General features: G+C 41.6%; 1 protein-coding gene across 5 annotated transcripts; it reads right to left on the reverse strand.

Moving 5' to 3' along the window:
- Positions 1 to 24,102, reverse strand: si:dkey-174m14.3 (uncharacterized protein LOC563117 homolog). 5 transcript variants are annotated; one of them, XM_018661657.2, is made up of 8 exons: positions 23,622 to 24,102; positions 23,487 to 23,524; positions 12,894 to 13,098; positions 10,805 to 10,966; positions 8,736 to 8,802; positions 6,795 to 6,902; positions 6,340 to 6,420; positions 1 to 2,328 (listed from the first exon to the last, which is right to left on the reverse strand). In XM_018661657.2, the coding sequence occupies exons 3-8, from the start codon at positions 12,989 to 12,991 to the stop codon at positions 916 to 918; spliced, it is 1,929 nt and encodes a 642-aa protein (XP_018517173.1). In that variant the 5' UTR covers positions 12,992 to 13,098; positions 23,487 to 23,524; positions 23,622 to 24,102; the 3' UTR covers positions 1 to 915. The 5 variants fall into 5 exon arrangements, with proteins under 5 accessions (XP_018517173.1, XP_050927769.1, XP_018517172.1 ...); XM_051071812.1 differs by lacking the exon at positions 12,894 to 13,098; XM_018661656.2 differs by having other exon boundaries at positions 23,487 to 24,102.
- Positions 24,103 to 24,112: the final 10 nt, after the last annotated feature.

Genomic DNA, 24,112 nt, shown 5'->3' on the forward strand with positions numbered 1-24,112 from the left:
TTATATGTGTAATTTGTGCTTTATTAGGCGAACAAAACAACCAAAATATATAAACATGCATCGTAGTCAAAGAAACAAGGTTACAGTGGCTTAATGGGGTGTGGGCAATCCAAATCTGAGGTAGAATGGGGGCAGGAAAACCTCTCAGTGGGATATAGAAGAGCAAAAATAAGGTAATACTGACCGCTAAGACAGATCTCAAAATGTTCCATCAATAACAATATAACACACCCATCAATACTGTCAAATTCAATCAACAGAAGAAAAACAAAAAGTATGTTTGAGTGATTAATTGTTTTTTTTGACGTCCCCTCATGTTTCACATTCACAAAATCCCCACAAGGCCAACGCTGTTTCAGCCGATTCAAAATAATGACTGAAATGAATCTATATGCAGTTTATCTGGGCATCTATTCTCCCTAAATATAGCTTTCTGCGTTTTCAAATATAGGATTGGCAGTTTTTAATTTATTTACAAGTTCCAGGTTTATCAAGATTTGCATTTAGTTTGATTGTTTTGGATGTATTTCTTGCCACATACAAAATATATCACTCAATTTGTAGTTATAAGTATATATTTATACATATGTAATTTAAATACATACACATTCTTACAAATTTAAGGGCCACGTGAGCTCCACTACTCCTGTTGCCCCACATCCAACTCTTAACATGACTTAACTTGTTCTGGACAATTGTAGTGTAAACTGTTGCCATCCACTGCCATACAATCAAAGCTTTTAAATAATCAGCAATAGTTACATGTTCATGATACTGAATTATTTGGCTCCTGGCTTCTATTCAAACCATTTTCTATCAAAATGGTTGGTCGTGCTAACAGAATGTGTAGCTGGACACACACCAGGGCCCTGCATCTAACATCCTACCGATGAATTAACCTGATTGGAAAGTCCTTCAGTTCAGAAGAGTTCCATAAAGCTGGGCCTTGGTCAGACTGTCCTTCCTGGAAAGTCCCAGGGAACCAAATTTTTGGTTGTACGGAGGAGGAGGGGGTGGGGCCGGGGGTGGTGACTGGTTCACCTGCGCAGGCAAGCTGTGCATCTCCACTTGATAGTGCTGCAGCTCCGCGGCCATCTCCAAGGACCTCTGGTTGAGAGACTCGGTGGAGCTGTTGGGGCTGGGGTCTGCGTAATCCGTGCTCTGGCCACCAGCTGCCACGTTGCCCTCCCTGTCTTTGGAGCTCCCTGAGTGGTAGAGGCTGTGCTCCGACCCCTGGCTGTCCTCAGCTCGGTAGAGGTGGGCTTGGCTGTGCGCCTGCCGCAGCCCTGGGCTGCATTCGGGACTTGGGCTGGCGGCCACCCACACCGGGTCCATGGCACCCGCTCCGTGATGATAATAGTCAGCTCCTTCCTGGAAGCTGCTGTAGAGTGGCCCGAGTCGGATCTTAGCAGGCCGCACAGAGAAGTGCTGCTCTGAGAAGCTGTAAGGTGAAGCCCGGCCTGGGCTACGGTAGGTGTGGGCACTTAAGTCCTCCACGCTAAGTTGTCTCCATCGACCAATCAACTCCTCCTCCTCGGGGGCTAATGTGCTGCCTCGACGACTGTCTCCATAGGCAACACTTGGGGATGAAGAGGGAGGGAGCGGCTCATAGGGCTCACTGAAGCAGGAGGACATGGTGCGGCTGTAGACGGGCGAACTGCCGTTCTGATGGTGGCTCAGCTCCGTCTGCTGGAAGGGATGAGCGTTGGCAAAGCCTCTTGGACTGTCCCGCTCCCAGGATGAGTCACTCTTTCGCTCATAGTCCCCTGCATCTCTCCACTCCATGTAGAGGGAATGATGGCGAGGGGAGGAAGCTACACTGCTGGGTGGGCCGTTGCCTTTGTCCTCAGATCCCCCTCCACTGAAGCTGGAGTAGGAGCTGGAGCCTCCACCCAGCGTGGCGGGGAACTTAGCAAAGTGCTCCTGGGAGAAGCCGGCCGTCAACCCAACTGATCCCTCCTCTGGGTTGCTGTCGGTAGAGTTTTGGGGGCCATACAGTAGCTTCCTCTGACCGTGGAGGTCCATGCTGGGCCTCCGCTCACGGTGCCGGTCATCAGGGCAATATAGGGCTGTGTCACTGCTGTACAGGTCGGATTTGTAGGCTGCGCGGAGCCCCAGGCGCTCTCCTGGGCCCAAGCTCTCCAAAATAAAAGCATGGTCCTGGGTTTGGGGGCTTGGGGAGCGAGAGGCCTGGCTACTACTGCAGGCCTCGTCCGGCTTCTCAAGCACTTTGGCAATGAGAGAGGCCGGGACAGTGTCCGGGTAGGTGTGACAGAGAGGAGACTCCTCTAAGTGCATGGTCAATCGCTCCTGAAAATCAGCAGGTAGCTAGAAGTGTCAGAGAAAAGAAAAGGGCAGGGAAATACATGTGTTTAAAGTGTTGTAAGAATGGACGGAGCTGAACTGTAGCATGCAGTCTATATTTTGAGGAAGGTTTTGCACTAACATGCATGAGAATTTAATGTTCTAATCACTTTATTCTTTTCAGTGCAAACAGTTAGTTGCTTGAAATGACCAACGTATTCTGCCTCATTTTATGTGGTATGTAGATGTGGGTTGGGGCACCTTTTTAAGTTGACAAACAAATATTCTACTTTATTTTTCTCGTGATTATCAGCTTTGATGGTGTATAAACGTCCCTTAAAAGAAAACATGTTTTTTTAATCCTAATTTTCCTACATTTTTGGATCTAAATGATTGATTTAGGGACAAAAGTCTTTGGAATCAGTCCACTACTGAGCAAGAATGGAATACCCAGCCACTGTGAACAGCTGCTGCAACTGGGCAATTGTCCACACCAAAGTACATCCACTGAAGTGCTCGCTTTTGCCACTGACAGGCTCAGATTGTTGTTATAAGTGTCTGACAACATTATGGATAGGATTCCCATAGAGATAGACCTTTTATTAGAGAGTGAGATCCTTTTTGTTTAACCAGACACATCACCATAAATTGCTACCAGACTTCATTGACAAAAACAGTAATTTTACCAAGCAGAGCATGGGAGTTGCTGGAATACAGCTGCCTCGATCCGGTTAGTTTGGTTATGGAAAAAGTACCAGACAATAACAAGGAAAACAACAAGGAAAAATAAGGCTCAAGTTCAAAATGAAGGTGAAAATGAAGGCAAATTGAGTTGCCCTCCTTGGAAAATAAAGACATTGTTCTATTCTGAGCATTTCTCAATAAAAAACGCTTATATCCACTATCTGTGCCTCTCCATAGCAACAAGCATTAAGCCAACTGCAGCACATCATCAACAGGAATCTAGTCAGTTGTTCCTAATTGGCAATGAGAGGCAAGCTAATTATAACTTTGTAGATAGAGAAAAGACAAACACCACGGAGAACATGAAAATACATTTTATCATAACAGTTTTATTACAACTTGGACCAAACTAAATGCCACTTAATTACTGTCCACACGTTTTTCATTTGGGTTTGTTTTGAACAAGATCACAATTAGCTTTTATGTGGCATTCAGAAATCAGAGCCCAATCATTTCATACCCTCTCTGCGCTTGTTTTGCAGCAAAACAAACGACTAAAGCACTTCAGTAGGCGCTGAAGAGCCACTGCACTTCTCAAAATGCTGCAGCACCATTCATCAATATGCTTTCGATTAGCTTACACCCACAGGACCAGCAGACCAGTGGACATACAGTGAGTGCATGTATAGCCTCTGACCCCCATTATATTTGGCAGTGAGCCTGCAACACAGTTTTTCATTCCATAACAGATCCTATACTGCTCACAGCCAGGGTGCGTTTGTGTTTGTGTGCACAGTATATGCGTGGGGGGGGGTGTTATTTTACTGTAGATGCCTTACGTAACCAAATGCTGTTTGTATTGATATTTCCATTCAGCTATATGGGTAAAACGTGGAGAGGCATTCTTTAACCTTGTGGACACTTGCCAGCTTTAAAATCTACTTGTGTCACATGGGCGAGGCACAGGGCTGATGCAGTGGAAAGTGGCGCCAAGCTGGGCCCAGTGTTAAAACACTCATCAATACCCACACGCATCTCTTTATCACAAGCAACAGCAGGATGCCGTGATGATGCTGCAGCAGCACGCTCTCTATTTACATTTTGTCTCCTACTGTAGTTTTAGCTCCTTGAACTACCCGCTGTCCCTCACTTTTGTGCACAATTTGCCACAAAGCAGTTTCTGCGCTGCTCCGTGCTTAATCATTGTCAAACAATTACATGATCACCGAACCCTGTGCAGTATAATTACACTCTGATTTAGCTACATAGTGAGTGACAGGAGGAGGAAGAATTTAAGAGCCCTGATTTACTTTAGACTCCTGTCTCATAGATGGGTGTTAAACACAAGATTTGTGCTACTGTTGCTTCTCATATCCAAGCCTATATGTGATTTCAGTTCAATGCCATGCACACAAGGCACTTTATGTTGGCACTATTGTTTCTGAGGGAGATATTTCTCTTGTTTGACACATAACAACAGGATTTCTATTTAATTAATTTAAATAATTAAAATGTTTTCTCGGTTAGGGGCTGGAGATATTTAGAGAAAAACTGGAAAAGAATTTAAATGTTACACAGCCTTTAATCTTAAGAAGTATGATGAATTTTGTGAAAGTGCTGTATTTTCTATATATAAAAAAACACTTCATTCAGTGGTAGTAATGATCTTGGTAGTTTGGGTAGGTTAATTTATAAAATAAATATAAAATGGCAAAGATTTCTCATTCTTGAATTACAGCATTTATTGGCTTGTAAGCATAACTACATTTATAATGTAAAAGATAATATGTCTAGACTGTAACTTTGTTGAGCTCTGTAATATTAGCTGCCAACTTTTTGGAACCTTGCCCCCTTTCACTTCTTTCTGGAGAGGGTTATTTAGCCAAAAAAACAGCTTTGATTCTTCAATCCCTGCCCTTCCTGCAGTGACCCATAGCAGCCATCGCTCCACCAAGTCTCGTTCGTCTCTTATCTCTTCTGCTTCTCAAAGAGCAAGATGACCTTCAGTTACAGTCGAGACAGCAATTTTTTTTTGCCCGTCTCATTTCATGAGCTGAAAATTTAGCTTAGTGCTGCACAAGAAACACCTCACTCACATCTACTCTTCCCCACAAATCACATCTATTTTACCAATTATTTCCCTTTTACTTGGCTTCTACTCTATTGAAAAAATACTAGCTTTTCTCTTATATGTAATTTTCTGGATTAACATCAAATGTCAGGGTGAAAGGTCTGAATCTCTTATGGGTGTTATATTTAGATCCTTAGGTAAAAGTAGGAATACAGCAATGTAAAAATACTCCAGTCCAAGTAAAAGTTGTGCATGAAGAATCAGAAACACCAGGAATACTAGGAACATGCACAGCAACTGAAGCAGACAAACTGACAAAGGAACAAAGGAAAGGCACTGGTATATACATGTATAAAGTAAAGGTATATTATAGAATGAGGTGCAGGTGGGGAGAGATCATGTGACTGCAGGGCTGATTGGGGAAGGACAGGTGAGGGGTTGAAACACTGGAGGGAAAAAAACACAAAAGGACAAGAACCAAAACCACAATGGACATGACAAGGAGAGCAATTTCAAAATAAAACAGGAAATAACACAAACAACATCATTAGATGATTAACACTGAAGCATCAGTGTGTAAGCAGTATGTTACTGCTGTAGCTGCTGTAGCTGGAGCTGGTTTGAACTACTGTATGTACAGTTTTATACACAGCGACACCAGAGGGGTCGTCTGATGATCAATGAGAGAGAGCTGTTCAGCTCAATCAATCAGTTGTTTTTGGACTTTTTCACTGATCTTTGGTTTTTATTGACATATTGGATCATTGATTGAAATTAAGCAATGTGAGAAGTTTAGAGGGAAAAATCACTATTTGGTGGAGCTGTAAACACAGACATCTGAAGTGTGACCATTTAATGTTAAGCACTGTGTTGTATTCAAAAGCTTGTTATATTATCTAGTTTGACAAATCATGAAAAGTAACTACTAAATACGTATAATAAAGGTATAATATATAAATAAGTGTACTGGAGTATAAAGTACAGTATTTCCCTCTGGCGTGGAAGTATAAATTATAAAGTACCTCAAAATTGCATAGTACTTGAGTAAATGTATTTCGTTACTTTCCACGACTGGTCTGAGCCTTGGTTGGACGTGAGCTTTGTGAATTAAGAATTGAAATCCATTCTCCTTTAACTGCTATGGATTAGACTGAAACCTGAATAAAATCAAAGAAACTGGTAGCAGCTGAGTCAGAAAAGATGAGGTGCAGTGGATTTGACTAAAAAAAAAGGTCTGAATACAAGACTAAATGACATGTAAAAGTCAGTTTAAGGCTCACCTCAGACAGCTGGGCTCTGTAAAGAGACTTGTTGCACTGGAGGAGCTGAGCTGCCAGGTTACAGTCCTTTCTGTACAGATCCTACGGAGGCACAATGTGAGTCAGGGGATGAATGTTGGAAAATGCTGTTACAGAATATTTTCCTGGTCTCTGCTGAGTATATATCACTTTACTACTGCCCACAAAAACTTAATTTGCCTTTGCAGAAATGTGAAACTGAATCTGACTGTTAATATAACATTAACGTATCTTGTTGAGAAAGGAAATTCTAATTATGATGAGAATTTAAGTGGATTATACAGTATTTGTTACAGAGCAGCGATCCACTGCCACAGACAGTAAACAAGACAAAGCTAATATGTATTGTTTGGTTGCACTGGGATTAGAGTATAAAGAGATGAAAGAGTGTTAAAGGTGAGAGGAAACATCAGTCTCAGCGGCGTGATGTTACTTACGTTGTCCTCTCGTAGCTTCTCGATGGTGAGCTTGGCCTCCATCAGGTGGTTGTTGAGAACGATGATCTCTCTGCTCAGAGCTCGCTTCTCATCGTCATGGTGCTGAGACTGACGACAACAGGAGAGGAGTTTTAGAAATAACGAGCATGGAGAGAAAACAATAATTCAACAACATTCATCAGAGCATGCGTCAGTTTTTAATATATCAATTTTAATATTACACCAATTCCCAAACTGAGCATATTTGCAATGGCCTGCAGTGTTATGTGATGGCTTATATCTAAAAAAAATAATAAAAATACAGTCATAGTAGTGAAGCATTTGCCAGACAAGAACTTTCAGTACCAGGCTCTACAAATAAAAGGTTCCCCTCTGCGTCGACGATGAGAGCTTTTAAGAGCAATCCACTGTTTGCTAAGTTTTCCCATGAAAACGTGGCCCCTGTCTGAAGGAGGGCACACAAGATCCTGCCTCTAAATATAAACACAGGATGGATACACTGAAGATACACTAATGCAACTTCACACAGTGTAGCTGAATTTTTTGGTTACTATGGGTAACCATGAAACATGACGTCAGTAAACTGAGCACTCCACAGAAGTAAATTTTCTCCTTTTGTCGGCTGATGAAAGCAGAAATTACTGGTGTGTATTCACTGAGTTGCTTGTTTGCTGTTGTTGAAGAGACAGTTTTGCATTCGTGCGATGATTCGATGAACTGGTTGCTGTTTTTATAAGCAGATTTCTTGTCAGTGTCTGTACCTGGCACAAATAATAGTTCAGGTGGGGTCTTAAAATAATAAACATTATATTAAAGTGTCAATTCTCAGCTTTCATTTCAGTAGGTTTACATGAATATATAGAAAGTACTATGTGTGAAATAAGCCCTTTTAACACATAAAAGTAATTGGACATTTGGTTACTAACTGTTTCTTGGGCAGCTGTGTGTCAAAGCTGACACTTGGCACTTTAATACAGTGTCGTGCTGAAACACAGAGCCTGAAAAACATAAAATGTGCAGTCCAAATACTTGAAGTCTGCACTGTATATGGCAGCTGTGTGCAGATGTTTTGTCTTTTCTCCTCAGACTTTCCTTCCTCGGAAAACTACGGATGTGTGAGTAGAAGTGCGAACACTCAAAGGTATATCACTGTGTTTATCTGTCTTGTAATTACATTCTCTACAGTTGAGCAGGGCCAAAGGGTCAGATGGGTTTGTGGCACCTCAGGAGTAAACAAGCTTTACGATTACAGAGAGACTTACTCAGCACCTCTCTCACCCTTGAGGAGGGAATACGTGAGATGAATCAATAACAGCTGATGAGGACGCTTCACAAGGAAGAGGGAAAAAAAATGCTGTTGGCCTTTACTTTAAAAATGACCATTTTTATTCTCACAAAAAAGCCCAGTGACCTTCAGCTCCTTATTATCTGTACCTGGTATCTCACATCGTAATCATGACGATGAGGACAGGCGTTGTGATTATTATCTTGTGCTGTAACAAACCCCTCTCAGCGAGCATTTTCAGCTGTCTATTCAACAGCAAAGACACCTGATGGTCATACAGTGTTCTCAGGCAGGCTAGTTAATTGTATCTTTCCAACGGCAAAAGCAATGTCTGACAAATGAAGTGAGGTGCGGTGAACTGAGGAACAATGGGTTTGCTATCATTCTGCCATTGGAAGGAGGACAGCCAATTGTAATAAGCCATAATTAACGTCAGTGGTACCAACAGCAGGGCATTCATATTCAAATAGGCTCTCCAAGTCTTCTGTGCCATCTCTAAACCTCATGACTTGCTTACATGCCTCTCTTTCTTCTGTGTCTACAGGTACTTAACCGCAAATTCATGTGACCAATTCCAGATACACACACACACACTCTCACCCTGACACACACACACACACACACACACACATACACACAGTGGCTCAAACACTTACATTTCTATGGATCTTTTCCTCCAGATCTTGGTTGATCCTCTGCAGTGCTGAGTAGCTGCTTTGTATTCTAAACGAAACAATACACAACATCGCTCACTTGCAGATATTAGTTTGTACATACACATACATATACTGTAACAGCCAGCAGGGACCTCTCCAAACTGAAAATAAGCATATCGACATGCTCAGCAGTACACAACTCAGAGCTAAATCGCATGCTACGGCTCCAGTATACAGTACTTGTGAGAGTCGTTTTTCACATCTCACTGACCTCACTCTACTGATATGATGATTTAGTGAATATTTCATTCCTGTTATTTGTGATCCTGAAGGCAAAGACTTACTGTATAGGGCAACATTTTGGACAACAGTTCCAAATAATATGAATCGGTCACTGAACTGCCGTTTCATTTTAAATTATTATTCATTTAATTATTCATTTAATTTACAGATATTCGTGGTCCTCAGAGGGTGCATCCCAATGACTTTTGGTGATCACCTGACTTTTCTTACATCACCATCATGAGGTTTAGATTTGTATTTTTGAGAGAAACATCTCAACAACTGTTGCATGGTTTAATTCAGTATACACATTCATAGTCACCATAGGATTAAAATAATTGTAATGACTCTTGTGATCCCTTAACTTTCCCTCCAGCGCCATCATCAGGCCAAAATTTGTCTAATACTTTGGTTTATGACCAAATACCTGCAAAACTAATGACACAGCAATCAACCCCAGTGTGTACTTTGTTTGACACTAATTTGCAAATGTTAGCTCCCTAGACTCTCTTTTCTTTACATCTTGCTTTTTCTGCTTCAGGCTCCTAAAAATGGCCCTCAAATGAAACAGTGCAATAAGAAAAATAATCTTTTGCTTGGTTCATGTCCACTCTTCTATTAGGCTTTTGACACCCTAGGTAAATACCAGATTGCTGTATTTGACCTAATAAATTACACAGTCATTGATTTGTTTTTAATATAATTTGTAATGTGCCTTTCTGCATCTGTTATTATCTAAAATCTACATAAGTCGTTGTTTGTTTTGGCAACACAGATTCACAATACTAATTTTCATGCAGACAACTTGGTCTTAAATGCATTTGTTTTTGCTCCAGCTCCAGTCATGTCAGGATTACGATCTTCTGTTGACATTTTTCATAAATCTGTTAAACATGTACCAACTGCTGACAAGACAAAATGGGTTTAACTGAAAAGAACACATAGTTCCTCTTCTTGCTATTCATTCCCTTACAGTAATGGCACCAAAACTAAGATACCAGAGAAACTGGCTGGATGAAACACTGGGAATGTTTTGTTTATTCTATTCTTATCATTTACAAGTTATAGGTTTCCTGGAGAAAATTTCACAATTTGGCACTAATTCTAGGAAATCAGAGACAAAATGTTTCCCTGTATTGCATCTTACTCCTTAGACGACAGGAAAACCACCCCATCTGTGCTTGAAATCCTGTAATGACACATTACTCAATACACTCTGAAACAACATTATGCAGTTTATCACTATGCCTTGCACTTCATCGGAGGTGATAATCTTATACTATGTGAAAAAGTCAGCTGGTCCTCATTAGTAAAAACCGGAGAATTACACACCATCTCGTCCTAAAGCCGCCACAGTATTTTTCATCTCCATTCAGCTTTAAAGTTAGTGTTCATTGGACCAGATCTCAAGACTTCTAACTTTAGATGCCCATGGGTAAATACTGAATTTGGAAAGGTCATTGCAGCACTTTGCACCATATAAATGGAGTGAAAAACAAAGGGTTTAAAACTTGAATGTCTCACACCGCAGGATCCTTACTAATAAATACAGGCCATTTTTCAAAGTTTAATGAGTTGTTTTGATGCTATTTGTGTGTATTCATATGTGTGTTATTATGTAATCTCTCTGTCCATGTTTCCTTTGCTGTAATCAGGTTTCTCTTACAACAAAAATATCCATCTCAATGAGATTGAAGGAACTTTGTCCAAAATCCTCGAACAACCCAGTTCCCTAAACCTCTCACTTTCACTACTTATCATCAGTGTTGTGCTGTATTCAGGCCAACCTGCGCAGTTTATCAGTAAACTTGTCCAGCTCCTCCTGGGCTCGCCGCAGCTCCGTCTCCAGGTACTGCCGCGTGGAGTCAAACTCACTCTGCAGCAGCTCCAGCTTGTGTGTTGTGTAGGAAAGCCTCTTCCGTAAGTCTTCCTTTTGCTCCAGCAATGAGCTGCACACACACACACACACACACAAATAGAAAAACACACACACAAACACACAGAACAGACGATTGTGTGTGGGCATATGGTGAAAGAAAACAAGCTTGTAACTTGGGCATATCCTTACCTAAATGGACTTATAAAAGTCTACATATCTTTTTAATGCACCCCAGAATGGCCATGCAGCAGTGATGAGGACATCATGAGAGGGTGATAAAAGCAGAGATGTTGTGTGGAAAAGTGCTTTGTATGAAGAAAACATGAGCCCAAAACCCAGATCTCTAATTAAGAATCCTGGCAAAGACACAGAGTCATTAAATCATTGAGCATCAGACCTTTTTTCTTTCAGTATTGAAGCACATCACAGAAACCTAATCATCAGTGAGATTGGTCCCGCAGAAAAAAAAAAGGATGGTGTAATCTGTGATGAAATATGAGCCAATGAACTCTAATACATCATGTGAATAGACTGTGAAGGCTCAGATTTACAGAACAGCAATACCCCCCACGTGTAATTCAGCAAGACAGCACAATGATGACTATTTTTAGAGTATGTGCATTACCTGGGTTTCAATCTAATAAAAGGGCAAATGTGAGTGGGAAAAGAGGAAATGTCTGTTGCCGTGATGGATCCGAGTGTGCGCGGCTGGGCTTAATGGACCCTGTATTGACGGACAGATGGAGGAAGGACGGTAATGACTCTATCTGCAGCCGGATAATAGATAGCAGGGAGTGGATGGAGATGTGGTCACGTTGCTCTTTTCACTTCCTCTTTTTGTCTCTTTTTCTCTCTTTTAACAAGATTAGAGATGCAAAGGGAGGGGGCTGAGAAAGACGGTGCATTTTCCAGGCCACTAAGTGGAGGATTCATCTCCATCTCATTAATATGCGTGATAATATTTGTGCAATCAGTGGGATGAAAAGTAGTCAGTCCACACTTTATACTGAACTATGGTGGGTTAGAGTAAAAATTAGGAGTCCAGCCATTTCTCTGTAATTAAGTCAAAATCTTCGTCAAAATTTGTGGACTGACTCACAGACATGCCAAACACACACAATACCCAGTGGAACAGTAATAGCTGTAAATGATGCTGTAAATAGGAACTGTAGTGCTCTTGTAGCTACCTTAACCAGACAACATGGTTATGAATTTAAAATAATGGCCTCTTAATATTTACTTAGTTAGTTAGCTACCATAACTTGTGTGTCTGAGAAGCCTTGATACTTTCTGTCCTTTAAGGTTTTTTTTCACTCAAACAAATGAAAGTATTTCTGCCTCCAGCACAGCTCTGCAACAAGAAATGTTTGCACAAGTCAAGTCTCTATTCACTCACCACTAAATACACAACTATAATGGGATAAATGCTGAGTAAAAAAGTGCTTTTCCTGGTACAATTGAAATCATAATTTATAATTTCACACTGGACCTGGAATGCTGTTTATTTTTCAGGCACTTAACCACAGTTTACACAAAGAGCTGCAGCGTTTACGAGCAAGTCAGCGAGAAAGAAATACCTGCCTGCAGAGTGATTCAATGAATGTCTCAGCTGACTGGATGGCATTTCAGTGCTGCATTACCCAGCAGCCCCCACCTCCTCACCTCCTGCTTCTCTTTGATTGGCAGGCATTAGCAGGGGAATACAGGTGTTTGTTGTTTGATAGAGGATGAGATTACGTGAAGTAGCTCCAGGGATGAAAAATCCCCCATTAGTGACCTCCTCTGTGAACAGGAGCTGAGTCAGATGTAATGAGTGCTTTCATTCTGGTGAGATGAGATGACGAGGCAGCATGACTTCTGGGCTCAGAGAGAGGTGGGATGAGGCTGCGTTAGCACCACTGGACGACGAGAGGAGACACCTCGTGGGCGGATGAACGGACAAACAGATAAAAAACGAGGACGGATGGAAAGATGGCGTCTGAGAGATTCGATCTTACCTCTTTTTAGGATGTTTGCCGCCATTTCGGGGGACTTTTAAGGCGGTTTTGCCAATGTATATCTTTTTCATGGTTTGTCTGTGTTCCTTCCCTCTCATGTGTTTATAGGTGTTGACCACAGGGAGCCGGCATGTGTGTTACTGTCCCAAAGGAGACCAGCTAAGTCTGGCCTGCAGAGTTACTGAGTGCTCTACCTGTGTTGACCCTGCCAAACAAAGCAAACAGACAGGTTGGCAATTAGTAACTATGGTTCAACCTGGGATCCTATGTGAAGGACAAACTCGATATAAAAAATTCTGGACTGATGCTGCCAATATTTTGCAATGATAGTCATTTTTATGGCAAAATTCCCCACAGTTTTGTCCTTGGCAGGAAAAGAAATGCTGAAACAGCATCAAACTCTGCACTAAATTCAGAGGAAGAGACCGTTTTGAAGGTTAGCAGCTCTCGGAAGGTGAAAATGCACAATTAAATGCGATAAAAATCAATTGTTGATGCACTTTTTTGGTGTGCGTTTTCCCTGAAGATGTCACACTGTGTTGTTTCCAGTGGAAATACAGTGGAAGGGAAAATGAAAGTATCTAAGACATCAGTGGTAAATGTTAAGCTTTGGTCTCAGTCCTTCAGACTTAAGGAGCAAGGGCCTTTTTTCTGTTATGCAGCAAAGTCCAACAATCATATGAGGATAAATCCATTGGGGGAGACACTATATATGTTCCACAGCTTGCAACTATGTGGTTAAGTGAAATATTACATCCCTTCAAACAACTCATTTGTACTTTTCTCCTTAAAACTGTGTTTCCCACCTCATGCATTCAACATTTGGGGAAACAAGTAGGAATTAAAGCCCCTGAAAACTCTCTGTAACATTAAATATTCATGACTAAATAAGGAACAATCAAAGAAAAATAGACTCAAAGACACAGCTAATCTGCATCTACACAACTGTGTGGATGTGGTTTGATCAGATTTTGACAGTGGTCTGGCAACATAAGAAAAAAAACCCACAACTGTCATCATAATATTGATTTAATTATTGCTACGCTTCTGGTTGGTGCATGGAGATTTGTGACATTTTTTTTTCCTTTTCAACTTCAAACAAGTAGGAAGTGCACAGAGAAAATAAGGAATTAGCATAACATTTTTAAAAATTAAGATTTACTGTAGAATCCCATCACTGAGGCTGATTGAGAATTTGTGCTTTTAGGGCCTTTAAAATGAAATTAAACATATCTCTAGGTTTTATGCCTGCATCTATCTTCTTGTCAGACACAAACCTGCTTTGTATCAGTATGATGAAAGGCCTTTGTGACAGGCAGATATCGGACTCAACCACTTTTGAAGACCCAACGTCTTCATTTCCTTTATGTCAAAACACAAAGGACATGAACTGACACATCCACCCAATCCGAATGAAAAGAGTTAGACAAGGCCACTACACTGAGGCTACTTTTCTGAATATTCCCCGGACCCACCCCCCTTCCCACTCTCACCCTCCCCACCCCTCCTGTCCCCTGCATCACGATGGCGTCTGCAGCACAGGTGCAGCCGTCAGCCCAAAGACAAATGGTGCGGGTTATTAGATGAGACAGGGCGTCAAAGCCTGATCAAAGCTCCTCTGATCCGAGCACCGGACTGTCCACTCGGGAGAGGAGACAATGATAGACTGAGAATGTGACTGCAGTAGCCTGGGAAAACATCACATTTGGGGCGTTGTGGCCACATATACCACACATACAAGTGTAAAAACCAGATGACACAGAGAAACATGTTGATCCACTGATGCCCAGTTGTTGGGGAGGTGATTTATGCCGCTGGCTGAGGAGGCAGGGAGACATGTACTCCTCCAGATGGTGACAGCTCACCACCGCCACTGGAGCCTTCACTCCAGCTGCTTCCCTCTGAGTCATAGCACACCGGCTTTGGATATGTCTGTGTATGTATGTGTGTGTGCAAGATTCAGTGGGTGTGAGCATGTTTTTGTGCACGTATGAGGCTTGTTGGTTTGTGGAGCTGTAAAAAAGTGGGACTTAATAGACATAGGTGCATGCTTGTTTGTCTTTATGTCCATATGCTTTTGCATGAGTGAGTACCTGCATAACTCTGTGTCTTTTTGTGTGCATGTGTGTGTTTTTGCTGCGGCACCAGCTCTGCCCATTCAATTTCCATTCTCCCTGGAATTAAATAAACCAACGCTATCTACCATAAAAGTTTTTTTTTTTTTTTAAAAGAAAGCTGCAAGCGACGCATCTCAGGCCACGTCAGGTGTCCACTGTCAAGCCGCCAACCACACTCACTCACTCCCTCGCTCATTCACTCAATTCTTCTTCTTCTTCTCCTCCCTTTAGCCAGTTCTCACACTGCAGCAAAACCATAGACGGGGCTCGTTCAGATGGCGCTGCCTGCCACCCACTCGTGCCACACTGACATTTGAGAGGAACTCAGAGCATTGAAAAGGAGAGGAAGGGGGAGGTGGTACAGGAGGAGGCGGACATTAAAGTTGGGGGAAATGGGAGAAGAGGGGTAAAAGCAGAGAACGTTAGCCAGAGTAGTTGCAATTTAGCCAAAGACAGGAAAGGGTGGGGGGCATTGCCAAATTAGAGAGGAAAAGCCAGGAGAGTGGGTGTAAAGTCTCTACTGAATTTTTTTTCCCTCTCATTCCTATCCTTTTCCCTGCATCCCCTGTCTATCTGTCCCTCCCTTTCTGCCTTCCTGATTGCATCTACCTTGCAGATAGATTGGCTCTCAGGAAAAACCCTTATCACAGACCCAGACCTCAGCGTTAGCACGGGGGAACCCGAGTGGCTGACTCATCCAGCAGCAGCGATAGAAGACGAAGAAGATGCTCCTTCTTGCCCGGTATGCCTTCATATTAACAAGGTAGCCAACCTGCAGCAGTCACTCAGCCCAATGACAAGTACAGTATGACTCAGCCACCTCATAGAAAAAAGTAAAAAATCAACTCTCAAATTAGGCTATTTCTCTGGCCAGCATAGATTAACACTGGAGCAAGCAACTGAGTAGTAACACACCAACTACCAACATCATTAGCAGCAGCAGGGGATAATGACCCGCTGAACGGATTTCATGTGCTGCTGATGGCACAGTGCACAAGGGAGTGTGTAATCACGACAACCATCCCAGGAGGATTTTAGGATGAGCGGGAAAGGTGATGGAGGCTAGCTGAGCTCTAAATGCAAACACAAAAAAACACACAGTTCCGACCTGCTGAAACCCCCCAAAATTCAACACAAATAACAGATTTAGTCCAACATTGACACCAGAGTAAGTTCTAAGCAGATATTTAGACAGAGGTACCAGTAAGAAGAGGAAATGTAATCCTGAATATACATGCATGAGATTTATTTAGGGAATAGTTTGGGAATTGTGAATTTTATGAAACTACATCAAGCGGCTAGTGAGCTTAGCATAAAGAACCAAAGCTAGCATGGCTCTGCATATTTCCCCCACTGTAAAACTATTACTTTAAGGTTTATTAGATGTTAAAACACTGCACAGCAGTGAGCTTTCACTGCACAGGCTTAATAGCAAAAGCTAAATAGTAAACTTGACGTCGTTAATGCCATATGTTAGCAACAGTGTGCGTCTGCATGTATTTGATCCATTGCGTAGCAGAAAAGTCCAGTCAGGTTCAACATTTTGCCAGACAACCATGCCTTTTTGCCAAAGCTCTCTGCATCAGCACTTGGCAACCCTGCTGTGGCAACACAGTGGCCTTGCTGAAATGAAAGAGGGAGCTACATTCATTATCGGTGCAAATGTCAGCCTGAACTTGGCCTAAGGGTGGTGGTTTTTTGGTTTTCTACAGATTTTCAGAGAAAAATACCAACAGATCAATTTAAACAGTTTTTTACTTGGGGCGTCATTGCAAATTGGCAAAGGCTATGAATGCTGGGGTACGTGGCATTGGTTCATACTATATATCACTGTCAAAATAAACAACAGAATAGAATGAAAATGTCCCAAAAGTTTTTGTCATTGAAAGAGGATGCTGGCTATGTAGGTTACAGCAAATGAGGTCCTCTTGTGGGGAACACAGCTCAAACAATCTTCTGGTAAAAGATGAAAAATGTTAAGAAAATGCAAATAAAACAGATTTAAAAATAACAAGAAATGGTGTAACTACAAAGTGGTTGTGTTGCAAATGCTTTTTTTCTTTCTTTCTTTCTTTTTTTTTTTTAACAGATTCTCACTCAGATTTTTATATAGATACAAAACTTTGAAAGTATTGGAAATATATTAAAATTATTAAGAGATAAGTTAGAAATAGAAACAAATGTCTATGTTGTAGAGAAATACATGTCATTTTCTATTTAAAGACACAATAAGAACCTAAACCATGTGTTTGTATTTCATATACCAATATAAATAAGATGAACACAAAATAATTTAAAATGTTGTCACTAAAACTTTTTTCTTAAAGTGTTTTTGACACATTATGCAAGTTGAAATAAATAGGAGTTTGGAGTATGGTAGAGGCAAGAAAAGCCCCAAGCTATATAGCACTGAAACACACACACACACACACATACACACTAAGAACATGCTGTTCTACAAAAAACAGCATCAGCCTCCAGACAAGAAAATCATGTTATGGTGCCAGTGAATCCTACTGAGAGCTGTCCTAGGAAAGCTACTGAGACCTCAGACCCAGAATCCAAACACTTGCGCTGAAACTTCTCACTCAATTAGAAACTCAAAAGTTTGAAGTTTCCTGGTCATTATCGTGTGTTACGAACCAGTGGTTCTGAATTACTTTTGCATTTCAGTTTCTTTGAGTTTCAAAGAAATTCTTAAATCTGTCCACCCTCTTTCATTCAGTATCCTCATTTTTCTGGTTTCCAACTTGTTGGCTGAACAGCAATTTTCTGAATTAAGACAGATTACTAAATGTTGTGGCATATGGTTCATTTTAACACAAAAATAAGGCCAGTGTTTGCCATCTTTTCAGCCACCACCAAAAGGAGATGGGACGGAGCAGCACAAGCAGCTTTCAAAAGGGTGCAGCTCATTAAAAATAGAACAGACACAAACACACATACATGCACACACAAACACACACACATGTACACCGCACACCACCCACCATCACAACATATTGTTTACGAGTAGAGCTTGAATGGACAGGTAGTGATTAGACACAACAAATGAACCACCTCTGCAAATCTGCCAGCCTGCAGTGTACTGCTTTGTGTTTCCATGTATCTGTGTGTGTGTGTGTGTGTGTGTGTGTGTGTGTGTTTGTAGGTGTGTGTCATGTGTTTCTTGTGTACCTATCCAACAGTGGACCCACCAGTCGTCACCAACAGTGAACCTCTGAGACAACTGGGGACATTTTGAAGGTCCACTGTTGGTCAAGCTGTAACTCATGCTATAATTATGTCTTAAACTCTATTTTAAATTCATTTTAATTTTAGCCAAGAGGGGACCTGCAGGTATTTGAGTGTCAAAGTTCCTGCTTAGCACTGCCTCTGCAGGCTGAAGCAGGGATTTTAACACCTCATGGGCAGCAGCAGTGCAGAGACACAATGATGCAGTAAAATTATACTTTGCATGTATGCTGCATGTTGCAGCAAAACGATTGCCCATCATGGTTGTCCCATCACAAAAGGGTTCAAGAGTTCCATCATTGTGACACACACTAAATTTTCCATTGCCTGAAGGAAAGAGCTAGATGCTCCAAGAAATGAAGTTCCAGTGTGTCCACTCAAATAGCTATGACAAAGTTTTTAAAAATGCTGAAAGATTTTTGCATCTATAATAAAACAGCAGTACTAAAGCAGTCACTTCTACATTAATAGCCACTAATATGTACTGCATACACTATATATAGTTATATCAAGTGCAACACAAGATGATTATTTTAAGAATATTTGTCAAAGAAACATGTTTAAATATTAAAAACAACACTGTTAAATCTTCAATTTTTGAAAGACATCAAGAAAGCCTTTCATGTCCCAGGCTAACAGTCAATAGTGGGCCACTGTTGGCAGGGTAGGAATGTTTGTATGTGCGTGTGTGTGTGTGTGTGTGTGTGTGTCTGCCTTATGCTCTTACAGATATATATATATATAGCAGGTGGCTCAGATGTACTTACTGGTCCATCCATGACTCTCAAGAGGCAGCCTAAAAAGCCTCAACTGAGAGATGAATGGAGCTTTTACCAAAAAAAAAAGAAAAAAAAAACAGACTATATAGACAGCATATAGCACTAACAGCTCTCCAGCATACTGCCATCAATGTAGTGGCATATGAAAAAGGATATGTAATCTGTGACCTCCAGCTTGGGATCATCACAGGCAAACAAGCAACAGAAATCTGTTAGAGAGCATTAATTTATGTTTTTTTATGATATCCTTTAAACCTCCCTCACAGTTTGATACTGCTAATTAGGAAGGCCACTTTGATTTACATTTAAAATGTTTATGTTTGATTGAAATGTAGCTTTAAAGCAATAGTTCAGCATTTCAGGAAAAAGGCATGGGCTATTCACTTTTCCTGCAAAGAATTAATGGAAAGGATCATTACCACACTCAAACAGCTGTCCTGCCTCTGTCCAAAGGTAATAAAATCCTCCTAACAGCACCTCTAAAGCTCACAGATCAAAAACTTGTTGATTAAAAACTTAGTAAAAATGACAAGGTGAGGTTTCAGGGGGATTATGTGCCTAGCAGCTTCATATTTAGAAAACATACACTTTAAAATTATATAGATTTTGAAGGAAACTCTTTTACTCAAAAGCAATAAAACACACTGTTGCTCAGTTCACCACATTTAGGTTTTATTTTTGTTTTTGTTTTTTTTGCTACAGCCTTATTTTGTCTGGTATGACCATTAGCTTATGGTGATTAATGTAAGCTAATGTTAACAACCTTTAGGTGAATATTATAACACAAACTATACATCATTATACAGTCACTTTGCAGCTTGTGCTACTCTGTTTAGAATTGTAGCTGTATGCTAAAACAATAATTTAGCATTTAGCATTACTGTCACTTGTAGTCACAGTGGTTGCTGTTTAAATTTAGCGTCATGTGCCTTTAAATCAGGAAGGAACTGACTCAATACATACTGTAATTTGCTATGTAAATGTTCAATTTCTAGTAAACCTGGCAAATAGAAATGAGTTAAGCAGTGAAGCCGTTCAGGCATTTACAAGGCAACAAATTCATCATGAGGAATAAATCTGACCTGTATGATCTGACCGCTGGTGCTGAAGAGGGCAAAGGGGATGAGGAATAATGGGGTTGAGATGATAAAATAGACTTAATGACCCCCAGAGGAGCTGTCACTGCTTCAGGAGACAGAGACCTACAGACAGAGTGGGAGAGAGAGGCTGACTGTTCAAACCACAGAGGATAGAGGAGAGCATTAGTCTGTTAGACCAACACTGTCCACTTAAGCAGATCAAAACTAACCTCTAGCCTCTTCAGACCAGCCTCTCTCCCACACCACTTTCATACAAATACATGTCTGCAACTGCTCTTCTCTATCACCACTTCATCTAAAATTAAAGTGATTCGAGCCGACACCTAATTTATCAGAGATGGTACAACGACTTAAGTGTTAAATATTTCTGATTTGTATCGATGTACAAAATAGCAGTTGGGTTCAGAGCTAGCATGAGCAGCAACCTGTACAAAAACCATGGGGTGAAAATGGCAAGTTGTTCAGTATAGCATTGTATCTATTAAACTTTAGTCTTTATGCCTGTAACAACTGACCTCAGTACATTTTAGCACCAAATTGGGAGTATTGGCCCTTTCAGAAAAAATTGACTTTCCCAGTTGTAATTATGACTAGACTGTTGATGTGAATGCTTTTTACAAGTGAGGAGCTTGTACATAGCATTAATATGGTAACTCTGATATGATATGAACACGTCACTATCCATAACATTTTTAAGTGACTACCTGAAGTCTCCGCTGGTTGGCTGTGAGAACAAATCTCAAGTGAGTCACTGCAACTTGGTGTTTTTACACTTTGTTTAATTTGTGAGCTTAAAAATTGCTGGTCAGCAGATTTCATTATCTTCAGACGCAGCCATGCTAGCTGTTGTCCCATCTACAGTCTTTGTTTCTAAGCTAAGCTAACAATCTCCTGGCTAGTGGCAACTCGTACCAATTGTTGATTCAGTGTATTTCCCAAAATGCCAAACTATTACTTTAAAGCAAAAACCTGAATGAATGACTGGAGAAACAGAAAAGAGGTCACTGAATGGTTTAATGAGTGTGAAAATGATATGGCTCATACGTCGTTGCTGCTATAGTCACCAGATCTCAACCGATCTGAACACCTGGGAGATTTTGATTTCTGATGACGTGGTAGATAATGATGTGGACTCCACTATCATTAAAACACCAAACGAGAGAATACCCTTTAGAAGAACGTTGTTCATCCCTCCACTGGAGCTTCAGAGAAATGAAACTTCACCTGAATGTCTTCAGTCAACATCAATAACTATGTCAAACATTTGTTTTCTTGCCACCCAAGGACAACATTTCATCATCCCTTTTTGCAGAGAGCAGCATAATAATTTAGTTCAATTTTGGGCCGTCAATCATCCGAGAAGAGCAGCTTTGGTTCAAGTGGTGTCAATCTCATTTTTAAAATGAAACACTTAAAGTTGTTTTAAGCAGAAGATGGGCATTTTAAAAACTCTTTAAAACTTTAAATGAGTTTATTTAACTGTGGTCTCCTCTGTTCTGCTTTGCTGTGGAGCTTCATGTCTCCATGTAAAATTTACATCTCTGTCTCCACCACAGGGCCCCGACGCAGGAGCCTGGCCAAGGGAGGGACAGAAATTGCGAAAGAGAAAGAGGGGGGGGTGCAAGAGAGTGGAGAGATTTCAGGACATTTCATCATTTAGACTGGAAGGCGTCTTGGAGATGAGGGATGGGGGTGGAGGTGGGGGTGGGCGGGATGTTGAGGTAAGGTCAGACTCTCAGGTATAAATCTGGCTTCCTGTTTAACCTAGTCACAGCTTCTTCGGAGGCCACAGGTGATCCTGTTTCCTATTTGGTAAAGAGCAAGGAGGGAAAGGCGCAGTGCTACCCCCTCTTATCTCAGCAGAGCTGCTATAATTCAATTAAAGCTGTGACACAGAGGTGAGGACAATTGATGCCTCACATTGGAGAAACACCCCGTCAGATTAATTACCCCTCATCGGCTGGTTAAACGGCTTTTAAAACTGTAATCTGCCTGAAATCGTAATAATACCATCAGTAATCGAACACAAAAGGCAGAGCTCAGGATCTATTTCCATCTCAGCCAGATTAATAATGGTTCATTAGTAATAGTATTAATTAGAATGTGCCTACTGTAGGACAATGAGGTAAAAAGAAGAGCGAGAGGAGGGCAAAAAAAGCCCTCTCCTAGATATTGTCACGTTTGCCTTGCTGCTTTAATTCCCATGTAATGCAACTTTAATCAGAAAAGTGGGTGAGCACTTGCAATTTTGTAATGAGCTCATTAAAATCTGTTTATGCGGGCATGTGAAGGCATCAGTTCAGTTATTACCCAGGTTCTGTGTGAAGACTTTAGACTGTCAAGCTTAATGAAATACAAAACAAAAAAATCACTAATCAGAGCCGCTATTGCTTAGTTATTCATATTGGTAAAAACAGCACTATCATGCAGAGTAATTAATTATTGTTATAGGTGCATTCCGACAGGTGACGGTCCAAAATTATGCAGAAGCATATGTATATGTAAGAGTCATGGACGGACATATTTATAAGCTTAATACAGTCAAGACTAATTAAAAAGCCCTCTTGATTGATCCCTTAGAGAAAAAGCTTTTACAGTAACGCCACATACACTGCAGTGAATTTCAAGCCAAGAGACTTCCTGCATACAACCATCAGCCTTGTTCTGCGAAAACAAAAAAAGCAAAAAAAACATCCTTTTATCTTTGACAAACTATCAGAGAAGCAGATCATTCCTAACAGCTCTGCATCAGTACACAGAGAGCACGAACTGACACTGTGAGTGCAGGCATATCACATACAGATGAGCCACACACACACACACACACACACACACACAGACACAATCAAGCCAGCTTTGTAATCCAAATCAAAGATGTAAACGGTGAAGCAGTACCTTCCGCTCACGCAGAGCTTCATCCTGGAGACCGAGAGATAAAATCCCGCTGCCTGAGCCTCCGCCGGGGGAACAGAGAAAACCCCCTCTTCTATATGCTATCTGGATTGGCTTACCCGGCTCAGAGAAACCCCACGGCACATGCACGCCACCCCACCACCACCACCACCTCCACTGCTTCTGCCACCACCTCCAACACCACCACGCCACTCCAACAGCAACAGCAGCAGCAGCTGAGCCAGGAGGGAAGACGGAGGGAGTGAGGCAGAGAGACTGTGCAAGAGTAGAAAGACAGAGAGGAAGAGTGGGAGGGAAGGAGCTTAAAGGAAGAAGACAGGGAGAACGCGGGGGCGTGATGATGGAGCACTGAAAGATATGTGCAGGAAGAGAGAGGGAGAGAGATGGAGAGAGAGAAGGAGAGAGGGAGGGAGAGAGAGAGAGAGAAGAGAGAGAGAGGGAGAAGCTCACCTGATAGCGTCTATGTTGTTCGTGTCTTCGTCAGGTACCTAAAGGAAATGACAGCATGTTAGTGGAGGGGACCCATCAAACTGGCCCGGGAGCTGCCAAGTAGAGCATCGTTGCAAAACACACACACACACTCACCCGAAAAAGAAATGAAACATACATATTCAGCAGGCACGCTCTCTGTTTGCCTCTGTTTTTGTTTATGTTTCTTCTGCCCTCTCTCTCTCTCCCTCTCTCTCTCTCTCTCTCTCTCTGTTCCCTGCTATCCTCATTCGCTCCTTCCCTCCCCTCTTCCCTTCCACTCCTGCTCGTGAGCAAACCCATGCAACGCTCATCAGACTGCACCCGGCTGTCTACATCTACGCTTAACTTGAGGTGAGATGAGAACAATCGTATCATGCCAAGAGTGTGAGAAGGGGAGCGAGTGAGAGTGAGAGCAAGAGGGGGGAGACAAAGGAAGGAGTGTGGAGGGAGAGCGGAAACCTCCATTGCAGCCAGACTGCAGATACATGGCAAGCCCCCCCCCACACACTCCTCCATGAGGGATATACTGGCAGCAACTCAATATCCCTGTCAAGGTGCTGGATCAGAGAGAGGGAGCAAAGACAGAGAAAAAGACAGGGATAGAG

This window comes from Lates calcarifer, linkage group LG7_1, assembly GCF_001640805.2.
Source record: "Lates calcarifer isolate ASB-BC8 linkage group LG7_1, TLL_Latcal_v3, whole genome shotgun sequence".
Lineage (NCBI taxonomy): Eukaryota > Metazoa > Chordata > Actinopteri > Centropomidae > Lates > Lates calcarifer.